Source organism: Rhipicephalus microplus, chromosome 7 (genome assembly GCF_043290135.1).
Source record: "Rhipicephalus microplus isolate Deutch F79 chromosome 7, USDA_Rmic, whole genome shotgun sequence".
In the NCBI taxonomy this organism is placed as follows: Eukaryota; Metazoa; Arthropoda; class Arachnida; order Ixodida; family Ixodidae; genus Rhipicephalus; species Rhipicephalus microplus.
The window spans coordinates 79,227,309-79,248,663 of record NC_134706.1 but is presented as its reverse complement, the minus strand read 5'-3'; the positions used below and the strand labels follow the sequence as shown (position 1 = coordinate 79,248,663).

The 21,355-nt window shown below is 44.0% G+C and overlaps 2 protein-coding genes across 2 annotated transcripts in view; one reads left to right on the top strand and one right to left on the bottom strand.

Moving 5' to 3' along the window:
• Window positions 1-7,730: 7,730 nt before the first annotated feature.
• Lamtor2 (Late endosomal/lysosomal adaptor, MAPK and MTOR activator 2) lies at window positions 7,731-14,120 on the bottom strand. Its single transcript, XM_037431460.2, has 3 exons — window positions 13,912-14,120; window positions 11,724-11,886; window positions 7,731-8,279 (listed from the first exon to the last, which is right to left on the bottom strand). Exons 1-3 carry the CDS (start codon window positions 13,977-13,979, stop codon window positions 8,133-8,135), a joined length of 378 nt encoding a protein of 125 aa, XP_037287357.1. The 5' UTR covers window positions 13,980-14,120; the 3' UTR covers window positions 7,731-8,132.
• A 221-nt stretch (window positions 14,121-14,341) lies between these two features.
• The window catches only part of ecd (ecdysoneless cell cycle regulator), a 57,790-nt gene continuing 50,776 nt past the window's right edge, over window positions 14,342-21,355 (top strand). Inside the window, exons 1-5 of the mRNA XM_037431611.2 lie at window positions 14,342-14,562; window positions 14,647-14,764; window positions 16,837-16,924; window positions 17,541-17,665; window positions 20,067-20,270. Of these exons, the coding sequence (XP_037287508.1) occupies window positions 14,364-14,562; window positions 14,647-14,764; window positions 16,837-16,924; window positions 17,541-17,665; window positions 20,067-20,270 (734 nt within the window). The 5' untranslated portion in view covers window positions 14,342-14,363. The remainder of the gene's footprint in view (window positions 14,563-14,646; window positions 14,765-16,836; window positions 16,925-17,540; window positions 17,666-20,066; window positions 20,271-21,355) is intronic.

Here is a 21,355-nt window from a genome sequence, read left to right as displayed (position 1 = left end):
TGATTACTAGCCTATGTAACCGAGGGAACGCGGTGGTAAAAGCGACAAATATGTGTAAAAAAAGAAATGCTAAAAGCGTTTTAGCGTACCTGTTTAAAGAGTCTAGTATTGCTGTTCCTGTCGATCTGTATGATTGAATAACTCTTATTCTGGACACTAATTCCGCCATATTGTCAAATTTCGTAATGGCGGCATTTTAAGCCATCAGAAAGGTCGTAGCGGCTCACTTGGCCAATTAGCATCGATTAATAGCGGAATCTGACAACATGGCGGAATTCGACAATGTGGCAGCCAGTGCGATGAATAAAATTGATATTACATCACCAAAAATTACGGGTTTTTTAGGAGCAACTCCTATAGCGTCTTGTTGGAAATTTTACTTCATATTGTGAAATCATGCCGGCGCGAACGGCATTAGCTCCGTGACCAAATACACTGCAAACAAATTTACAACTAGCTGTGCACCTAGGAAGTAGGCAGTGTACATTAGCTTCCTAGTCATGTTAGCATTTTAATGTTGATATCTCATCTTAGTGGTGCATTTTAAGTCGCCATTTCATTCCGTGCCTTTAAGTTAAGGTTATCATTTTTATTCGAAGATATGAGCAAGTGGCTTTAATTAAGGACCTTCACTGGAACGAGTTCCAAGGGTGTGGGGAATCAGACAAATTTACAATTCGGAAAATCACTTCTGTGGCTTTACAAGCCGGCACATACACGATTACAAGGCACGCCATAAAATGAGACTATAAATATTTGTAACCATAAGTCAGCAAAATAAAAAGATGCCCTTATTAAATAAGTTTTTTTTTTTTCGCACAGGACTCACAAGAACCCAGACTAACCAAAATTTCGCTAAATCGAACTAGGAACCCGCTCGAACTCAGACTCATCGTGGTGAAACTCAGCCGGGCTCACTCGAACTGCTTACCTAAGTACAGTTCAGCAGGACTCACTCAGACTCTGTCTCACACCTCAATCTGAGTCTTTCAATTCATCTGATAGACTCATCAGTGACTTTCCCGACTTATAATCGGAACACATCTCTCGTTCACGTCACGCGTTGATGAAGACCTTTTGTGTGCGTTCACGGTGGTGAAATATGGGAGAATTAGGAAGGGTGGTTGCGATGCCCACATGACGATAATATAGGGATGACCTTTCCCGATCTACGTAAGAAGAAACGAACGAAAAACACGAATGCAGCGTAGGAACTAGGAAAGACAAGTGCTGAACTTACAACTAAATGTTATTAAAGAAAGCCCCTACAATAATTAACCAGAAGCACATGCTTAAAAAAGCTATCTAAACCACGGTTGCACAATTAACTGTACTTTTTTTTCCAGCAAATGTTTCAAGGTGGTATGAAACAGCCGATTTTCATAGAACACCAAAATATCAATGCCAAGTATACCCGCTATCTATACCGCGAGTTTTTTTTTTTTTTTTTTTTTACCTGTGAGGAAAGCTGGGGGATCACTCACACATACAACTTTGCTTTGTTTTTATTTCGAAGGCTTCACGAGTTTCGCGTTCGATCTTTTTTTTTTTTTCACCTTTTCCAATAGCACACAATGATTTGAAAGAAATTCCTTTGTAACGTGGCCGTGTCTACAGAGATCAGACGGGTGGAGGCCACCTATATATAGGCAGTGTGAACATCCTTCAGGCAAAAGACTGACCTCTTCGCTAGTCACTGCGTCACCAATATATCAGTGTCACCGGGAAAGGAAGAAATATATCGAACGTGAAGATTTTGAAGCCTTAAAGGAACAAAAAAAGGGCAATGTGCAACGCATGTATAAGTGATCCTTCAGTTGTCCTTACAGCTAGATAAGGGGGTTCGCGTTGCTAGGTAGCGGGTGCACGTGGCGTTGATCACAGAAGTGTGCTGGTTGCACCATTTTGACACGCTTCTTGCCTTTGTAGTGTTAGGTAAACAGCTGTGGAACGCCTCAGCCTATTTTTCATGAATGCGCTTCGGGTACATGGGTTTGTGGACTTTCCGCCATAAACCTTTCGCTCGATGTCCTGTCACGTTGAGCTCCTTAGTTTGTTGTTTCAAAAATATTATAAACCAACTCGCTGAGCAAGCTATACATATGTGGTGTCCTTTTTGAAAGACGGTTGTGACAAATCGGCATCTATAGTTAGTTGAATTAAGTCTGAGATGAAAACTGGTGGAGGAAAGGCAGCTGATTACTTGGTTTCATAGCGCGGCGCGGAGCATCGCACGGTGTGCAGTACAAAGCACGTTGAAAATACAAGCCCACGCTTCAGTGTTTTGTCCGCATTCGTCTTTTGTGCGTTACTTCACAGTTCACACAAACTTAATTTATGGTGATCACCATTTCGTCCAATATTGTTGATCTTGCTCAACCTGCCGATACGATGGGGAAAGTTTCTGTTTGATAGAGAATTTCGTATAATAATTGTGATTTTATCTTTTTTTGTCCATTAAAAGCCATGCACGTGGTCTAGTTTCTTGACTATTTTCTTTTTTTTTTGTAAATATGCCTTAAACAGCTAGCCCTGCCTCAGTTATAACAATATCTTTGCATTGCACTTTGCACATCTGCATTGCACATCTGCAATGTGCATTGCACATTGCACTTCTACCCTGCCCGTCCCCAGTTATGACCTCCACCCTTCGCATATGAGCTGCCTTTGTTCTTTTAGACTCGCTTGAACAGTCGCAATTATGGATGTTTCAGTACCAACTTTCCACACCTTTCATCATTGTTCAAAGCCCACCTCACATATTCTTGTCAGCTAGAATATGTAGACAATCATCGCCAAACACCACTGTTGGTGCTGTCACTGACCGGGGTTCTCTGAAATACAATGGACTCAAAAGTATCTTAAGATTCACGTTTAAATCTAGTCCAGCATGATTAGGAGCGCTCGACAAGTTTTTTTTTTTTTAATAGTCCACTTTTTTAACTTGAAATGGCAGGGGAACTAATTTCGATGCGTTTGCGAAGTGGAGAGAATTAAGGCCAGACTGGTGAGTGAAGGTGCAAACTAAACGTAGGTTAGCTGAAAAAAAAAAAAAAATCCTCTTTAAATGGCGCGTCGAGGGAACACGTCGGTGGTGGCGGCGCGCCGATCGGTTGGCGTCAGCAGCGGCGGCGTAGCAAAAACTGTCGGCGGCATGGAAGAAGGAAGAACTTTTTTTTTCTTCCTCCATGGTCGGCGGCGACGCGCCGACCCCTCGGCGCACACCTCAAGCTGTAGTTGGGAAACCCTAGATTTGGGTGTTTCAGCCATCCAAGCTGAAATGAGACCGCGCAATGCCGATGTTTACTGCCCTCTTCTCCTGCTTTTTTTTTCGCAGTGTTTTTTTTTCTGTGTGTGTGCGAAAAAAAAAGGGGGGGGGGGGCAAATAAATCAGCGCGACCTCCCCCGCCCGTTGCTGAAATCTCCCAAATTCAGAATCCTTGAACTTGGCTGGTATGGATCGGCATCAAACTGACCAACTGCCCATTTTCGAAACAGTAATTTGGCGTTGATATGGTGTTCTTTTCCAAAACTGAATGGACAATAAAGTTTTACCACGAACAAACGAGGTGAGAGACTCGTAATGCTTTTTGGTCCTGGCTCATTCCCTATTGTGCAAGAAGTAAAGCTAGTGAAGCTGAAGTGGGCATAAGTGCATACTAGACTAATGTTTGTTATAACTGCAACATATATATTCATGTACTATAAAAATGCAATAAAAATGAGTCAATTTTTAAAATTTAGAGTGAAAAAATTTCAACATTGTGTGCCACTTTTAGTCCTTAAAGAACCCGTGACGGGTACTAGAAAGTCCTCGAATATCTTTGATTTTCTGCTTTGGAAACCTGTACGAACCCTGTTAATGTTACCTTTAGACCTTCAAGCCTTGCACAAACCGAATATTTCTTCATTACAGTCACTATGGCATCAACCCTTGTGTTTACATTTTAAATATGACATTATTGTCACTGAATGTCAGACCAAACAAGGTTTGTATCTAGTCTACTATAACTTATAACCAAGTCAGTATTTGTTATCACAATGTTGTATAGTGAACCCTTGTGATTGCAGACTTCGTAACGCCATAACTGCTTATGTACAGGTTCGCATCCTTTGTACATGTGATATTTTTCACTTGGGGCAGTGATGCTATGGAAAGTTATCGTATGGACCCAGTGACCACGTAATTTCAATTATTCTGTGCTGGTAAATCAGTGTAAAGATCACGAGTACCTGTTAGCATGCTTCAGCCCAAGACAGCTGTATTCATTATTAACGAGTTTGCAGCACAATGTTGCAGATAAGCTTGCTAGAACAAATCCTAGTTTGTAATCTGTCAATATATGGAGTGCACAAGAGAACTGTGCAGCTCAAATTATTAATTCTCGCCCACCCCTGAATTAAGCCTCTGAACCTACCACATCGTGAAGGCATCATCTCTACGCAGTTTTGCCGATTAAGATCCAGGCGTGCATGGCATGAATAGCATAAATGACAAGACGCCAGTGCAGCCGTCTCTTCTGAATATGAGGTTATGCGGGGCATTACACAAGTGACTCTGCCTGCACTCGCTAACTCTGCCCAACTATCTGGTAGTATCAGCTTATGAAGGAGTACTACTTCACTACTGCTGCATTTTTCATCAAGGAAATCCAATGCAAAGTTTTTCTACACCTTATGAAGGTGTGCTTGAAGGTGAGTGCTTGATAATGTTACATTAGGCAACAACACTAGGAGAACACTTGAAAAAACACTTCTAAGTCAATGAGTCTTGGCACACAGCCACTCTAGAGTGTAGCGACACTAGTTGCTTCTACAGAACACTTTAGTTATGCTTGTTGTATCAAAGAAGGTGCGTGAACGAGTGTAAACGTTGCCTCCGGAGCTTAGGCACAATGTTCACAGCAAGATGAAGCTACACTAGCAAAACTTAAACAAGAACCTCTTACATAGTAAGGCTCTGCATCGGAGCTAATGAAGGAAGTGACAAAAGTCTATGTTGGGACAACATAAAATTTATTCCCGAAGAGTGAAGTAACAGCTTTACAACAAACACACTCTTGTGCCTACAAGCTCGGTGGCAAGAGTGCTTCTTCGTTGCAGTAATACTTTGCAAGGCTGCTCCTTTCTTTTGAGTATCGGGCTTTGAGGAACGTCAGTTGCTCCAACTGCAGTCTCGAGTTCAGACAACAACAATAGCGAAATTGCACTCTTGATCCGCACGGTACTGGGCCTTCAAACTTCCCGTGTAGCTAGAATATCACATGACTCAAGCCAGCTGTTGAAGTTCAGAGCCATTTTCTTTGGTTTAGGCTGAGACCACACTGAAGGAGCCCTGTTCAATTGAAATGGGAAGCTACAACCTAAAAATTGCCTAAAAGTGGACGCAGCACCGCACAATCTTCTTGTGTAGCATAGGTACTTTGTTCTGTGCATCGTCTGATTCAAACCAAAGCACTTGCCCTATGGCCACTTCTGTCTGTCACTGAAGTTATCTGCATTGAACTTGAGTACAATTTATGCACAAATCATGCGAAGGTAGCAGGGTGAAGACAAGGTTGCTTGAAAAGCAGCATGTCGCAGAAATCGGGTAAAGAATTGATGAGAATTCATTGATGCGTTTGTGGTTTAGAATTCACGTCAGGCTCCAGGTAAACCAAGTAACTTGCTTAACATGAAAATATCACAACTGTAATATTGCTTTATTTCTTCTAATATGTTGAAAATTGCGTGTACTGGTTTTTGCCTAAAGGGGCCCTGAAACACTTTTTCACGTACCCACGGAACAGATTCACCTAAAAAGCTCATTGACTCAGGAATTTACAGCCACAAAAATAGTAAGAATCCGTCCAGTACGAACGGAGTGACAAAGATTTGTTGCACACTGCCATCGCATTTTCTCTTTTCTTGCGATTAGCGATATCAGGCTGACCTCTCTACCTTTCTATAAATAAATTCTCTCTCTCTTTTCTTGTCCAGATGAAAGCACTGGAACCTGGGAGGATGGCATGGGAAAAGAAAATATGTCATGTGCGGCTCGTGACTTTGAGCACTTTTTTTTCTTTTCTTCGAATACGTGGCTTTTTCAGGGTGATTGTGCGCGCACGCGTGGACAAGTCGTGGCGATGCCTGTAACGACCGAGCACGCTATGTTCAAAAGAGTCGGTGGCTGATAGAAGGCCTTCTAAGAATGATTTTTAAGCATCTTCCTTCATTTGTCAAGAGAGGAGAAAGCAATTTTCAACTTGCTCTGATAATTTATTGTGAATTTCAAGCCGCGTGCTGCGCTACATTTCGCTCGCGTGTTCTGAGCAGCCTCTACTACCAATCAACAGTGTTTCCTGACCAAGCTCAAAAAGTGTAGCAGGGCTTTTTTTTTAGGAAGTGACAATTGATTTTTCTCGTATCCGTTTTTTATGACGTAATACGAACCCCCTCGTCAGTAGCGGTTGATTCCAAAAGTGCATAGATATTTTGTAAGCCTAATTTTTTTCATTCGAGAAGCCATAAAAGATTTGGAGGTTGCTTTTTCACTTTCAAGAGTAGAACGCCATAGTGTAATGAGACCATATTCGTCTACTGCCTTCCCAATCGCTAGCCTGGCTTCATTCTCAGCCAGCACCAAACATCTGAACGAAAATATGAAACTGCACCTCATGAGAAAAACAAGGCTCAATTTAGCCCCTATGATGTACAATCCTCTCGCTTGTGAGGTTATCTAAATTCTAGTTAGAAGCAGCTGTCTGTTTCTGTAAGACACACGTTTCAATAATTACTGGAACTTGCTAAGTGTCCATCATTGAGTTAGGCCGCTGAAATGGAGGTCGCAGGTTCGATCACAGCCACGGCTGTTGCATTTTGGTGGAGGCGAAATGATAGAGGCCCGTGTACTGTGCGATATCGATGCAGGTTGAAGAACACCAGGTGGTCGGAATTTCCGAAGCCCCCCACAATGGTGGGCCCTATAATCATATTTTAATTTTGGGACGTAAAACCTCAAACATTGTTACTGGAACATGCCACCGATAATTGCACTGAATTTTTACGACTATCCTTATGTAGCAATGGCTTTACAGGCTCCCAGGGTATATCACTGCTAGGAAATGGTGCCTCATACCGCCTTCTGTATTTCTGTGTCATATATAGCTAAAGCTTTAGCTGATGGTTCACTAGAAGCAACCTGTCACTAATATGGCTTACCACTAATTGGCTGATCCCATTGCCTGCTTATCTCTTTCCCAATACGTTCTCATTTGCAATAATTCACGTAGAGCTTAACCTACATTAGATCATGTAAAGCATCTAATGTAAACCATAGGTCGAGTCAGAATTTTAGCAACCTTGAATTTTAATTCCAATTATCGAAAAAATGAGTTCGAGGTTCAGTCGAATATGGTCAAGAACAGAATGGTGGCTCACTTCAGGCACAAGCATGCTAAAACACAGTCAAAATATAAATGAAATAATTCCATGCAAAACAGGAAACTTATGCAAAGCATCAGGCAAATAATACAGCACTGCAATCAAATAGAAGCACTTAGCTAGAAGATGGCAAAACTGGATGATCAGGATGAATAGAATTGTTGATAGAGTTTTCACTAGAACTGTTATTAATAGCAATGGTGGTCAGTGGTCTGAATCAACAACGCGATCTGTCGTGCGATTAATAGCCACAAGAATAGGCAAGACGCACAAAACAACGTACACACAATGGGACTCTGTTCTTTTAAAAACTTTCTGCACTTAGTCTGACTTTAGCAGCGCTCCAATATTTCTTTTTAATAAATATTAGTAAATGACACCAAGTTACACCAAAAAATCTTTGTGATTACACTCAAAGAAAGAAACTAAAAAAAGTCTGATGGCAAACAAGGTGTTTCTTCCCTGCGTTATAAATTGCCTTATGCTGATCATACCAACTCACCTAACGGCCTGTCTTCTTTCACACACATCACTTCAATTCCACAAAAAGGTCTCTTTTTTTTCATTTTCACTCTGTAAAACAAAGACTCACTCCCCTTCTTCGCTGTGACAACCAACCCCGAGTCCACAGACGCACAACATGAAAAGTTCTCTAAACAAGTGGCCCATTTTGCTGTTGACAGGCAACGAATACTGATGCCTCTTCTTGGCTACGACACAGCAACCTGGAGCAGGGGACCCTCGAGATACTCGACCAGGGCACGCGCCTTGGCCCGGAGCAGACCCTGTCCCACGCTGGTTTTGGCATGCAGGCACAGAAGCAAGTTGGCAACCTGGGTGATAGCCACCTGGCCGTCCTGGTTATATTGAGAGAGAGAGCAAAAAAAAAAAAAGAGGCGATTTTAATACCTTCAGCTTGGATATTTGAGGGGTGGAATTGACATAATGTGCCTTTGAAGCCGTCCTGGAATAGCGCGAAAATGCTCATTTGGGACAGATTTTGCCGCTAAAATACTCATTTCACAACTGATAGAGCACACAATAATATTTTTAGTTGAGTTTACACTTCATACTTTAACTTCATTATATAAAGGATAAACTGTATATACATCAAAGTATTAATATTATGAATCAAAGGAGGCTGGGGAAGTATCAAGAACTAGAACAGGTTTATGCCAAAGAACATTTGACTGATATGCACAAATATATCTGACTACAGTAACTTAAAGGGGTACTGACACAAAATTTCGCAGCCTATAGCCTGCGGGATCAATTCCCATGAATATGCGTATATCATCTGTAAAGACCAATAGCAAATACAGGTAGTTTGAAAGGTATATTACGCGAGTTTTGAAGTTTGCATGCGTTCAGTATTGACACCATCAAAAGTAACACCCTACTTCCTTCACAACATCATGCTGCATTCAATACAAGTTATGATGATGTCGTAGCTGTCATTTTTTTTTCTCTGCCGTGGTAGCTCCAGCAGACTGCCACTTCACAGCTGCTAGAGTGCATAGCAGCTGCACACGCAGCGAAAAATTTGTGTTTGGCGATACTGCTTTCCAGTTTCCTATTAGAAAGGATGGCTTGATGCGGACTGTGTGGAAGTGCATCACAGTTCTGTGTACAGATGTGGTCGAGCGTTGCACAAGCTAGATTGCAATAGCTGCACCCGGTGGCTTGCCATTTATGGAGCTCCCTCAAACTGAAATTAAGACTGGTCCGTGATGAGGAGGCTGTAGTTATTTGTTGTGCCCTGTAGCAAACGATGTGCCACGTTACGACTAACAGGCTGCCAGCAACAAATTGCAGCAAAAAAAAAAAAAAAAAAAAAGCACGAGGCCAAAATTTTTGTGTCAGTACCCCTTTAATAAATAAATCTATGGAAGTACGCAATTTGCATAGCGCATGAAATAGAATGCAGACAATAGACACATTTTATATTTCATCTTATTGTGCTGATCGCTTGGCATAGCATAGAGTACGATTTATTCTAAATCTACAGCAGTTATTTTTTTGTCTGTGAAATCGTACATCCAGACTTTTACTTAGTTTGTGTCTCTACAATTTCTGTACAATGCATGTATTCTTTTATACATTTCAGTGCTGCTCCATTTGATTAAGGTAATGTGTTTTTTGTTGTAATTAGCTTACCTCATACAGCATGTGTGATATTAATTTTATATGATGCGACTAATGTGTTTTGTATTATGTTTAAATCTCTACAGCAGTGCTGAATGCCAGCCAAAGCAGAAGCCCTCTGTCTTTTAAGCCTGGATGGTCTCCTAGTACGCCCAAATAAAAAAAAATCAATACAAGAACAGTGTCCTCTCCTAAAATCACCCTCTTCCTAGGTACCATGGCACCTCGAGGTGATCCAGACATGTGGCATTCTTTTCGGATATATTACTGCTTAATGCCTTCCCATCTAACCCCCGAATGCAGAGATGTTACTTGGCTCGCGACTTCAACTTAACTTGAGCAAGTAGGCGTGAAGCAAGCAGTGGACTTCAAAACGCCCAAGTCAGCCTTCGCGTTTCATAGATGCTCAGGCTGCCTTGCTTGGTCAAGTCAAGAACGATCTTCAAAGCAGAAACACGCTGCTCGCCTGCTAACGAGGGTAATAATGAAGTTGTTCACGTAAGGCATGCATTACATTAAAAAAATACTGTACGTTTTAAAATAACTATAAGAACGAAGGGCCACAAGCATATTCCTGCCATTTTACGGCTAACGAGCGGCACGTGGTGCCAGCCGTCACAGCGATGCGCAGTGTTGCTTCTGTGAAGCGTTCGTTGCCCGCTGATTTCAGTGGCCGCCCAAATGCGGCGCGTTTCTCCACGGTTGCTTGTTTGGAGGTGAAGCAAGCATCGCGTTGGGTTCTTTCATCATTTGTTTTTTTTCGATCGAACGCCACGGCATGTATTTGTGCTGACTTGGCTCACGAGGTGACGCAACTTTTACGGTATTTGCCTTTCTGTTCGCCTGTGTGCATGCCTGTAGTAGTGGGCTAGGTCGCAGTTATATATGGAAAAAAAAAAACAAGTTCTGGGAACAAATGTGATTCGTATCCTTTTGTTGAGCTTTGTAAACAAAAGAAAAAGCGGGGGTCAGGACATTGTCCTCAGCAGAATTCTGTCTCGCGGGGTGCAGCAGTGTCTCCCTGCATGGTGGTGAAGCGGATAAAAAAACCCGTGATAAGAGCACCTCTTTTTTATGTTTGTGGAATTCTACGTAGCGTTGTGCTACGAGCGATGCCTTTCCGAGCGAGAAACAGCGCCCTAGACGGGGCAAAAGGATAGACGAGGCACACAGACACAGCACCGAGTCAATTTTGTACCGAAAGAGGCGGAAATTGTCGTGTTTAAGAAAAACAGAAATGGCCTTTGCGCTTACGGAACACTTTGGCGTCGTCCCCACTGAAGCAATTAATACGCACGTGTGTGTAGTCGACACAGCCTACAACACCAGGGAACTCAGCCACATCATAAAAGTCCCGCATAACTATAGAAAGTGCTACCGGCTGCAGAAAGTGCACCAGCATTGCGTACAGGTGCTTTGCGATGAGTAGCGTAACTTTTCCTACTGCATGGCAAACAGTCGACTACGGAATGCGGACGAGATTCCCGGTGACTGTTTGGAATGTGCCAGCGCCGTAAAACCCGAGAGCCATCAGTAGCTGTAACACTGGGGGCACAGGCTGTCCTCGGTTGTCCCCACTTTCACGGAGCGGCAACATACCCAGCAGCTGCAGCACGGCGTTCTTCGTGAATCTGTATCGAGCGTGAAATTGTTCCTCGTTGTACAACTCCATCGGATTTCCTTGGTCACGTAGAGCAGGTCCAAGATTCTTCGGCAGGCGGTGGGCTTCAGAAAATGCTACGCTTATGGCGAGGCAAGCAAACTCAAAAGCGGCCACCCTCCGCGCGACGTCCATTCGAGAGGTGGCCATGTTGGAATAATGTACGAAGTCGCTTTCAAGCTAGCCCCGCAGCTGACTTGAAACTTGTCCTGACTTCGACCGAGCCAAGTCGCCTTCAAGTCATACGCAAGTTCGAGAACGATTTATGGCGACTGGCAAGACTGTCTTGAGTCAAGTACGAGTCAGGTAACATCTCTGCATTCGGGGGTAATTACCAGTTTTACAAAGTGTGGAGAATGTTGGTTTTCTGCTTCACCCCATATGCACAGTACCGCCTTCTACAATACTAGTTAGAACATGGCCCTTGGGGCTCGCAGTGAATGCATGCTGCAAGTGATGCCCTTTTACACGTTGTCATGGGAGGCAGAGCTATTACCTCACACTCAACGATGACAAGCCGGAGTTGACCCTCACTGATGGCGGCGTGTGCATTCTTCTCGTTAGCGAGCCAAATGCTGCTGGCAATGGCCGCTGTCATCTTGGCGTCCTTGTCTGCATAGCCAGAATAAGCCAGCAAGGTGCCCTCTCTGTTCAGCAGCCTGGAAAGAAGACATATGCAATGAATTCTGAAGTTTCAGAACGGGGAATACGTTTAGGACACCAGAGGGGTGTATATGTGCTTTAAAGAGATACTGAACGAAAATTGGCAAAACTGACGAAAACATTCAATTTCTACTCGGAAGATGTGACTGTTCCGATAAACAGAGTTAACTTTAAGGATTTTTGAACAGCTGGCTGTACTTTGGTGGATTGTCAAAGTGTGGCGGCTGCACGCGAACACGAACCACGCCGTCGCGATCACCAAGGCGCACTCAGAGAGCACATGTTCCTAACCTCCTTACCCTTTTCTCAACTTCTAGTTTCACCCAACTCTCCCCCTGCCACAAAAGCGTTGATGCTTCACCCTAGGCGGGAGCATTGCTCGCTGTCCGTGCTGCTTGTAGTGGTTCTGGGAACCATAGAGGGATCCGAGTAGGTTGAGAGATAAGGGTGATGGGCTGGCACTGTTCGCATACTCGTTTTCGGCGTTTGTGACGTGGCCAAACGTCACATCTACGAGTTCACAGCATGGCCACTAGACGTGGCAGTTTCTAGAAAAATGCATCATACTCATTATTTTCCTTTAGTTACTGCCTGAAATGAAGGGCGCACCTATCTATTCAAGCACCCAATCTTTCAATTTGGCTGCCGATCTTAGTGTCAAAAATTTGGTTCAGTACCTTTTGCACAGTGTTGCCATAAATATTTTGCAACCATTCCGAGATGCCAATTTCACACTAGCCAACGAAGTGCGTCCCTGCATGCATACTAAGCCAAAAAAGAAAAAAAATTTAGAGTTTCAAATGCCAGAAAAACCAAGACATCATTACGAGGCACATTATCGATGGCTTTCACGAGACATCCTTCCACCAAGAACGGCTGTACTGAGAAATCGCCAGTCACCTTGATTTCTTCATCCTGTGCAGTGCTATCCACACATTAACAGACTCCAAGTGTTTTCGTGACTTTTTGGATGCAACACAGCCTGTTCTCAGCACAGAGGCGTGACGTGGCAGTCTGCCATGTTTTAGGCGTGACATGGCAGACTGTTGGATCAATTTCGGCCACCTGGCTTTGCTTCATGCGCAAGGAAGTCCATGTACACAAGTGTACTTGCATTTCGTATCAGCCGAAGTGCGGTCGCTGAGGCAAGGTATCGAACCAGTAATATGACTGGCTATGTAGGGCCAATTGGTGCATCGTAACTTGGAAGACGTGGCGCAAGGTTAGAACCGAGAAGAACCAAGAAGAGACCAAAAGAACTAGGGCTCTTTCTGTCGCTTCATCGTTTTAACTTTTAATGAAAAAACCTGAAACCTTTCCTGAAACCTTTCTGTACCTTGCCGGACTGCGGGTTCAGAATTTGCAACGATGATGCGCATTATAACATCGTCGAAGGGGAACGCTCACCTTCAATGAAAATCAACAAAAATGAAGCCCATGTAACTACAGGAGTCGCTGTTGCTAGTAATTATGTATATTTGTCCACAAACAAGCGTTTACTCCTTATGTTTTTTTTTTTTGTGCTCTCCCCGCATGCTTCTGTTCCGCAGCTGCGCCAAGGGGGCACACAAAGGATTAGAGGGTGTCCCGCCACTAATCTGGTGTCCCCATTTCTTGCTACGCGCGTTCGAGCAAGAGCTTACGCAGCATCTCAACCAGCCGGTACCTTTAAACCACAGTGAAGTCAATGCACCGGATAGATTCACGCGATGCCACGTACACCCCAACTGGGTGTACGCGCAATCAAAAGGCCTACCTATCGCCGCTGCGTGTTCAGCAATATTATATCTGTAGCAATATCAAAGCGCTTATCAGGTTGAATGAAATGATGCGAGTGAGCTACTTCGAGCAAGCAAAAAACAGGCGTTGCTGACTGACGTGACTCAGTTCGCTAGCACGAAGCCGCCCCCACAGTAGAAAGTTCCTTCGAATAAATCACAAAAGAAGCCCACAAGAAAAAAAAAAAAAAAAAAGCTTCGGTCCACCGAGGAAAACGCAAGCACACCCACACACCAACTCACAGAGTGCACAATACGCCGCTTGTGTTGGCCTGCGACAGGACTTGAGTCAACGCCCGTGGCTTCAGCATTCTTCTTCGCGATGTTCTTACGACAGTCGGAGGGTCACTGATCACTTCGACTGGCCGATCAAGTGCCCGAATCCAATGTCAAACGCCGTCAGATCAAGACGGTAATCGCATCAACACAAATCATGTGACGAATGCACAGTGACAAACTACGTTACAAAATAAAACCAAACGCTCAAAATGGCTGATTCAGCCTGTTATTCACAGCAACTCACACTAGTGCAAGCATAACATTCTTGCTAAAAACATAAAAACAACTAAATTTATTTTTAAACGTCTGCCAGCAATTAAAAGAGCATACGCATGTTTTGTATATGAAGTAAAAAAAATGTGCGACGAAACAAGTTCACGGATAAAAGCAGCCAAGACGCAGTTCCACATTTAAACATGGCGGCGGCCAAGCGAGTTGCAGATGACACGGTCCGCTACTATTTGTTTCCAAAGCTCGAATACCCCACGACTAGACTTGACAGACTAGAGCTTGAAAAAAGGGCCGAGCTGTACACGGCAAAGCTCTTGCCGCTCATCACCACCTACATCTGGCAGGACGAACAGTTCAACTTGTGCGTCGTCGACGCACAAAGAGGTGAGAGGGCAGAATTCGCGCAGGGAGCGTCGGTTACGATTGAAAGGCGCACCATTTTTTATTTTGCCTTGTTTTCATATTTAGACGGTGTTCCGCCACACCTGGAAGGTAGCACGTACTTCGGCGACAACGTCGAGGACGAATGGTTTGTCGTGTACTTGCTCTATGAGCTCACCAAGGATGACAAGGACTTGGTCGTCAAGTAAGCTCAATGACTCCTCTCAATTGCTCTCGACTAAGTGCGTCGATACAGTGTTTACTGGATTTCCCGAAGCAGTGTATCCACCCGCAAATATGTTCCGTAGGTTATGCAGCGAGTAGATGACCTGTGACGCACTGTCATCGATTTGGCGCGGCTTGACTCACCTGGTGTTGGAATGACGTCGTTGCCATAGCAACAGATGATGAAGAGCAGTCGAACGAGCAGTTTCTTGGCCAATTCCTTAGAGTGGGTGTGAGCCATGCATTTAGGCCATCATCACCGTGATAATCGAGTGGTTTTCCACGCATAGTTATTCATCCAACTATACAAGAAGTGACGGCAACGGTAGTGTCCATAACCTCTCAGGGAATAACTCTGTGAATAAAGCTGCGTCCGTTGATCCTGTGTGACTGTTAGTACGAGTAGCTACACGCTTGTGCCAGTACTTTCAGTATTGACCATTCTGCTCCGTCTTTACAAAAATATGTGCATGCGCACTCTCCACCCCGAGGCAGCACATAATTCAGTTACCTTGTTCACGTGTGTCATCACTGACATTCTTAAATTGACACTAGAAATAACAAATGACTGGTTTGCGTTTCCAAGTAGAACCACGGCTAATGCTTTACTTTCTTGTTATTGAAATATGATCATAGTTTCATAAGTCTCAACAATACAATGCTAAAGGACAAGTGGGGCAGGCTAGGACCAGTGATGACTGAAACATGTAGCATTTACAACAATGAAATACCAACATCTTAAGCTTCAAGCAGAATTCGAGGAACCACACAGGGCACATGACATACGGCTTAAAGGGGCCCTGCAACACTTTTCTAAGTAGCTATGGAATTGATCCATTAAAGGGTCTTATTGCTTCATGAATTGACCGTGACAAAAACTTCTCACATCCGTCCAGTACGAGCGGAGTTACAAATATTTATATCACGCTGCGATTGCTTTCTTTCGTCCTAACGAAAGCACTAGAAGCTAAGCAGCGAGGAATGACACGGGAGAACGTGTGCCTTGTGGCCTTGAGCAATTGTTTTCTTTTGTTTTTATTCTAATGCATCGCTTTTCAGTGTGCACGTGCGGGCACAATGTGGCCTCTCATGGTGGCCCCAGTAACCTTTAAGCGCTCCACACTCAAACCAGCCATTGGCATGATACTTTGGCCTATGACGCAATGATTTTTGAGTATATAGCACCATTTGTTCATTTCCAGGTTACGTGTTAAGCTATAAAATTTGGCACGCGTGTTCTCGGGAGCCTCAAGTACGGATCGGCAGCATTGTCTGACCATACTCAAGAAGTGTTACTGGGTTCCTTCAAAGAGAAAAATTTGCATTGATCCACTAGGTTGGCAGCACAGACTTGTTTAATCGTCATTATTTTGGCTCTGTTTTGCTCTGGACAGCCTGAATCTACTTTGCTGTAAGACGAAGTTCCGCAAAGGTTCAGCAGTTGCGCTTCTCTGTCTTGACCTATTTAGGCTCATCAATTCGAATAGCCTCAATAAGTTCACTGGGGTACATTCGTTTCATTAAACAAAGCCAGAACACAGCGGTAAACAAAGCGACGAGTAAGTTCAAAGCCGCTTGGCACGAAGACTCGGCAAATAATTCCCATGGTGGCTGAACGATCGCAGAGCCAGAGATTTGAAGAAACTCTATGGCCTTGACGTCATCTAAGCCGCCATGCTGTGTGTCCACGGCATTACGTGCAAGCTATCAATACAGATGCATGTCTGTGTCACTGGTACTTCAACGTCGTGGAAAATTTTGGTCCGGTACTTTTGCATCGCTGCTCAGTCAAAAGTAATAGTTACGATGAACCTTTGGCGATTTACATGCGTAGTATGTGCTCAAACCATCATAAAGTAGTTACTGTTCGAATGGAAACAATCTTGCATGACTGGCTTCCACAGTTGAAGGGCAGGGATGCAGTGGTTTTGTGAGTGGAGCACCAAATTCACCTGTGGAGTGAAGCACCGAATTCACTTGACAATTCACGTACACCATTAGGTTGAACAACTTTCTTTTATTAAGGAACATTGCCTTTCCTCTTTCACGCAGAGTCGAAGATACAGACGGAGAGTTTCTGCTCATAGAGGCGGCCGACCACCTCCCGAAGTGGTTGAACCCAGAGACGAGCGAAAACCGAGTGAGTGCGTCTAGTTTACCGGCCATTCCCCCTTTTTTTTTTGGTACCTAAAGGAGGTTAACATGAACAAAGTGTTATCCACTTGAACATGTCCTACTGAGTCGTGCAGTAGGTCGTGAAATTGAGGGCGTGTGCAAATCCAGAAGGTACGTTTTCACTTCCTTGAAGTTTACTTTTGCAGTGCTTGCGTGACAGGCTCACAAGATATATTGCCAATGCTTACTGTGTCATTAAAATGCTCGCTGGAGTGCAGACAGACGTACTGTTGTCACGAGGAACCATCCGTGCAGTCGTCATCATCAGTCGACATCTCAAGGTCCTGAAAGAGCCCTGGATCTTCACCTGGGTGACGGTGCACAGCTGAGAGATGTCAGACAGTATCACTGTGGAATAAAACTTGCCCTTACTCGAAAAAGTAATCAGCTGTGGCCGATGATTTGTGCAGACAGAGTTAATCACTAAAATATGTCTCAGATTTCTCATCCTGGTGCCCCATTTGGTCGTGCGGGCTCATCAAAACCGCTTACGCGAATTCCTACTGTGTAAAGAAAAAAAAAGGAAGTCTATTTATTGATGAATTGTTGCATCTTCTTTTTTCTATGTTGTCTTTCCACAGGTGTACATCTATCGTAACAGTCTACATGTGGTGCCCCTGGAGAATGGCAAGGCCTCGGAGAATACCCGTGTTCCCAGAATCGACGATGCCATCACTATCATCAGGTCTCCGATTGCGAAGACAAAGTAAGCATGGCAGTATAGATTCTTAATTTTCACAATGACTGCTGGAATTTTTTGTGCTTTATATGAGGAAGCTTTCGTGGCCGTGCAGTAATGCATGCATTCATGAAGTTACATAACTTCTTTCTCAAGGACTATTCACGCACTGAGTTACGCTGCGATTGGAAATGAGAATGGTGTATTCGTATGTGTGTGACCCGCAAAAGTAACTGGGTCTAACAGTGCTCAAATCTTCATAACGACCTACTGTACTTGTTGGTTCACCACTCGTCAACATCGACGAAGGTCACGAGCCCTCCACTACGGCGTATTTGATTATCATATAATGGTTTTAAGATGCAATAACCCAGATATTTTGATTATTATAATAACATTATTGTTATTCTTATTATTATCATTCATCAACATTGTATTCACATCTTTTGAGCTGCAGACGTGTTTCTTGTCACTAGGCATTGTTTGTATTAAAAAACATTTTTTATTTAGCATTGTAAGCTTCTTGTATGTTGACGATGAGACATTCTGAGGACTGTAAAACGGATGAAAGAAAGCACATGCAAATAGATAACAGTCACTCAATGCCAGTGCTAAAAGTGGTGGATGAGGAAAGTCGTGTGATCCTTTGGTGTTGCCTATTTTGCAAAGGAAGTGTTAGCTTAGATGTTTCACAAAGAAAGTGTGACTTTCTTGCTCACAGGGATTTACTTTTTATCTTTTTAAAGCTCTATTAAAAATCTTATTCATTATTTTGACTGTGTTGTGGTACGCTACAGAGCATTACAGTGTGCCTTACGCTATATACCGCATTTACTTGCATAATAAACGCACGCGCATAAAATAAACGCACCCCCAACGTCAGTCATCAAAATGTGTTTATTTTTTCCTCCGCGTAATAAACGCACCCCTTACATTCATTCGCTGCAGTCCCGCTAACCGACACTTGTCGCCTCCTCACTCGCTAGATTTCTTCCATTCTTTATTACTTTGCCGACCGCCCCCCCCCCCCCCCCCAACCACCTCGGCTCGCTCCCTTTGCCCCCTTGGCCCGTTGCCGCGTGCCGTATCGCTTTTCTTTCTATCTGTAATAACCGCACCCCCTACATTAATCCGCTGCAGCCCCGCTGACCTACACCTGGCGCCTCCTCACTTGTTGTAGCTCTTTCGTTTTTTATTACTTTTCCGACCCCCCTCAACCGCCTCGGCTCACTCCCTCCCCCCTTCGCTCGTTGCCGCGTGCCATATTGCACGTCCCCGTCTTATTTGTGCGCCACAGCGGGGTTCACGAGCGGAGCGAGTGTTGAGACACAGCAAGCGAGGGTCACCAAACTGCCCGCCGTTTCACCGCTGTTTCAAACTGCCCGCCGATCACCAGACTGCCCGACGTCGGCAGCTTCCTGCGAGTACCAAAATGTCCAACCACGTGCACATGATTTTCAAGCGAAGACGGCAGGATTTGCTGTCGCGAAGGGTCATTTGTCGCTATCATGTCGAAGGTTTCTGGAAAACCAGAAAAAAATCGCTTGTCGTACAGAGGAGATCTCGACGATTTCCGCAAGATGGTAGCACCCCTATTTCTTGCTTTGCTTGTTATCCTCTCGTAGAAGCACTTCTCATGAAAAAGTGAGGTGGCGGCCGTATTTTGTCATTGATCTTGTTATCGACGGTTTGTTTTGATGCTTCGGGGATAGCTTGCTGCATTGTTGGTTACTTGCTACCACGACTTCGTCGTGCTTGCTACAATGTTAACGGCGTCGTGCGAGGTCACCGCGAAGTTGGAGTAAAGTGTTACAAAGAAGCTGTTTCCAAGCAGTGTAGGCGTATGTCGATTGCAAAAGGCTAAGTGTCCTAACTTTTTTTGCATTGCCGCATTTTTCGCTCCTCCTGAAAAAGTTTTCGTAAAATTTATTCTACGTAATAAACGTACCCCCCGATTTTGCTCCGATTTCTTGAGAAAAAAAAGTGTGTTCATTACTTGAGTAAATACGGTTTACAGTATGATTTGTGCATTCTCTTTTGACCTAAAAAATACACATTGAATCTTGGGCCCCTGCAGTTGCATTTGGATGGAGGCATAATGCTAGAGGCCCATCTACTTAGATTTTGGAGTACATTGTTTAGGTTGAAATAGATTTAGATGCACAGATTTAGGTCAATATTTCCAGAGCCCGCCACTCCAGTGTATCTCATAATCACATTGCAGCTTTGTCATGTAAAATGCTAGCAAATATTATTTTATGGCCTTGTGTTTTAACTGCTGGATGGTGTGTGAGGTGGCAGGTTACCCTGAAGCCGTTACTTGCAGTTGTTTTGTTTGTGATTCTCACAACCCCGATGTTTTTGTTGCAGAATAAGCTCAATTCGTTTTTGAACAAAACGAGGCTGTCTTCATTGCTATCGCTTACAGGGCGACCCCGGCAGTGCAGAAGTCTTTGGCAGCCCGCTTACACGATGCACCTGTGAGGCATCGTGCCAGTCATCACCGGGCCCACTGCTATCTTCCAGCAGCAGCCGTGGCCTTGCTGCAAAGGGACCCTGCCTTGCTGGGGCCTGCAGTGGGAGCCTTCGTCTCACGTGACCCTCTCGATCTGAAGGCACTTAGGGCCATGAGGTGTGTGATGCTTGCTGGTGTCGAATAGAAGAAGGAAAAATAGGAGGAAAAGAACTGCAGGGAGGTTAACCGGTCTATAGGCAGCCGGCTTGCTACCCTGCACATGGGAGGGGGAGATGAAAGATTGAGAGGAGAGGGAAGAGAGATAAACACAGCACGTTAAGCAGCACACGCGGGCATGCTGGTGTCGAATAGGTTAGCCGAATGAGTAAGTAAATACACTAGGCATGGGCAGATATTCAAAGCACTTTGAGTATTTCAACGACTATTGCGGTATTGAAGTTCACTTCAACATGAACTTAAGTTACTAAAAAAAAATTTGACTCGAAACGAATGAATATTAGACTGCGTGTAGTCGCCCTGTAAAGGTGGTTTTATTGCAGTGTAGGCATACTATCCCATCAAAACACCTATTTGGGGAAAATTCACATTGCCATGAAGCCAACTTGAAGGTAAAAAAACATATTACACTTGCATTGATTAATCATTTTTTTTAGTTGAAAAACTTGTTTCATGGGCTTGCATGCTTTAAAGGGGTACTGACAGAAAAACTTTCGCTTCCCGTTTTTCTGCTGCAGTGTGTTGCTGGGGGCCTGTTAGCCATAACACCACACATCATTTGCTATAGCATGCGACAGATAATTAATTACAGGTCCCTCAATATTGACCAGTTTTGCTTTGAGAGAGCTCCAAAAACAAGAAGGCGCCGGGAGCAGCTATCGCCACCCAGCGTGGGCAACTCTTGACCACGTCAGCACAGAGAACTGTGACATGGTTCGGCATGGTCCGCATTAAGAATTACTTTGAATAGGAAATGGGACTGCAGTGTCACCAAACAAAAAACATTCAAAGCGTGCGCCACGACCCTGCACTCGCCACCAGTTGCAGAGAAACATAGAGTGCGGGAACAATTGCAGCAAAAGAAAAATTACAGCTATGACATCATCATAACTTGTTTTATTGACTCTAGTGTGAAGACGTTGCAGATGTTGGGGGTCATCTTCGAGAGTGTCAATAGCACGGTGGAGTCGAGTGCTCACGCAAACTTCAAAACTAATTTAAAATACCTTCCAAGCTATATTCGC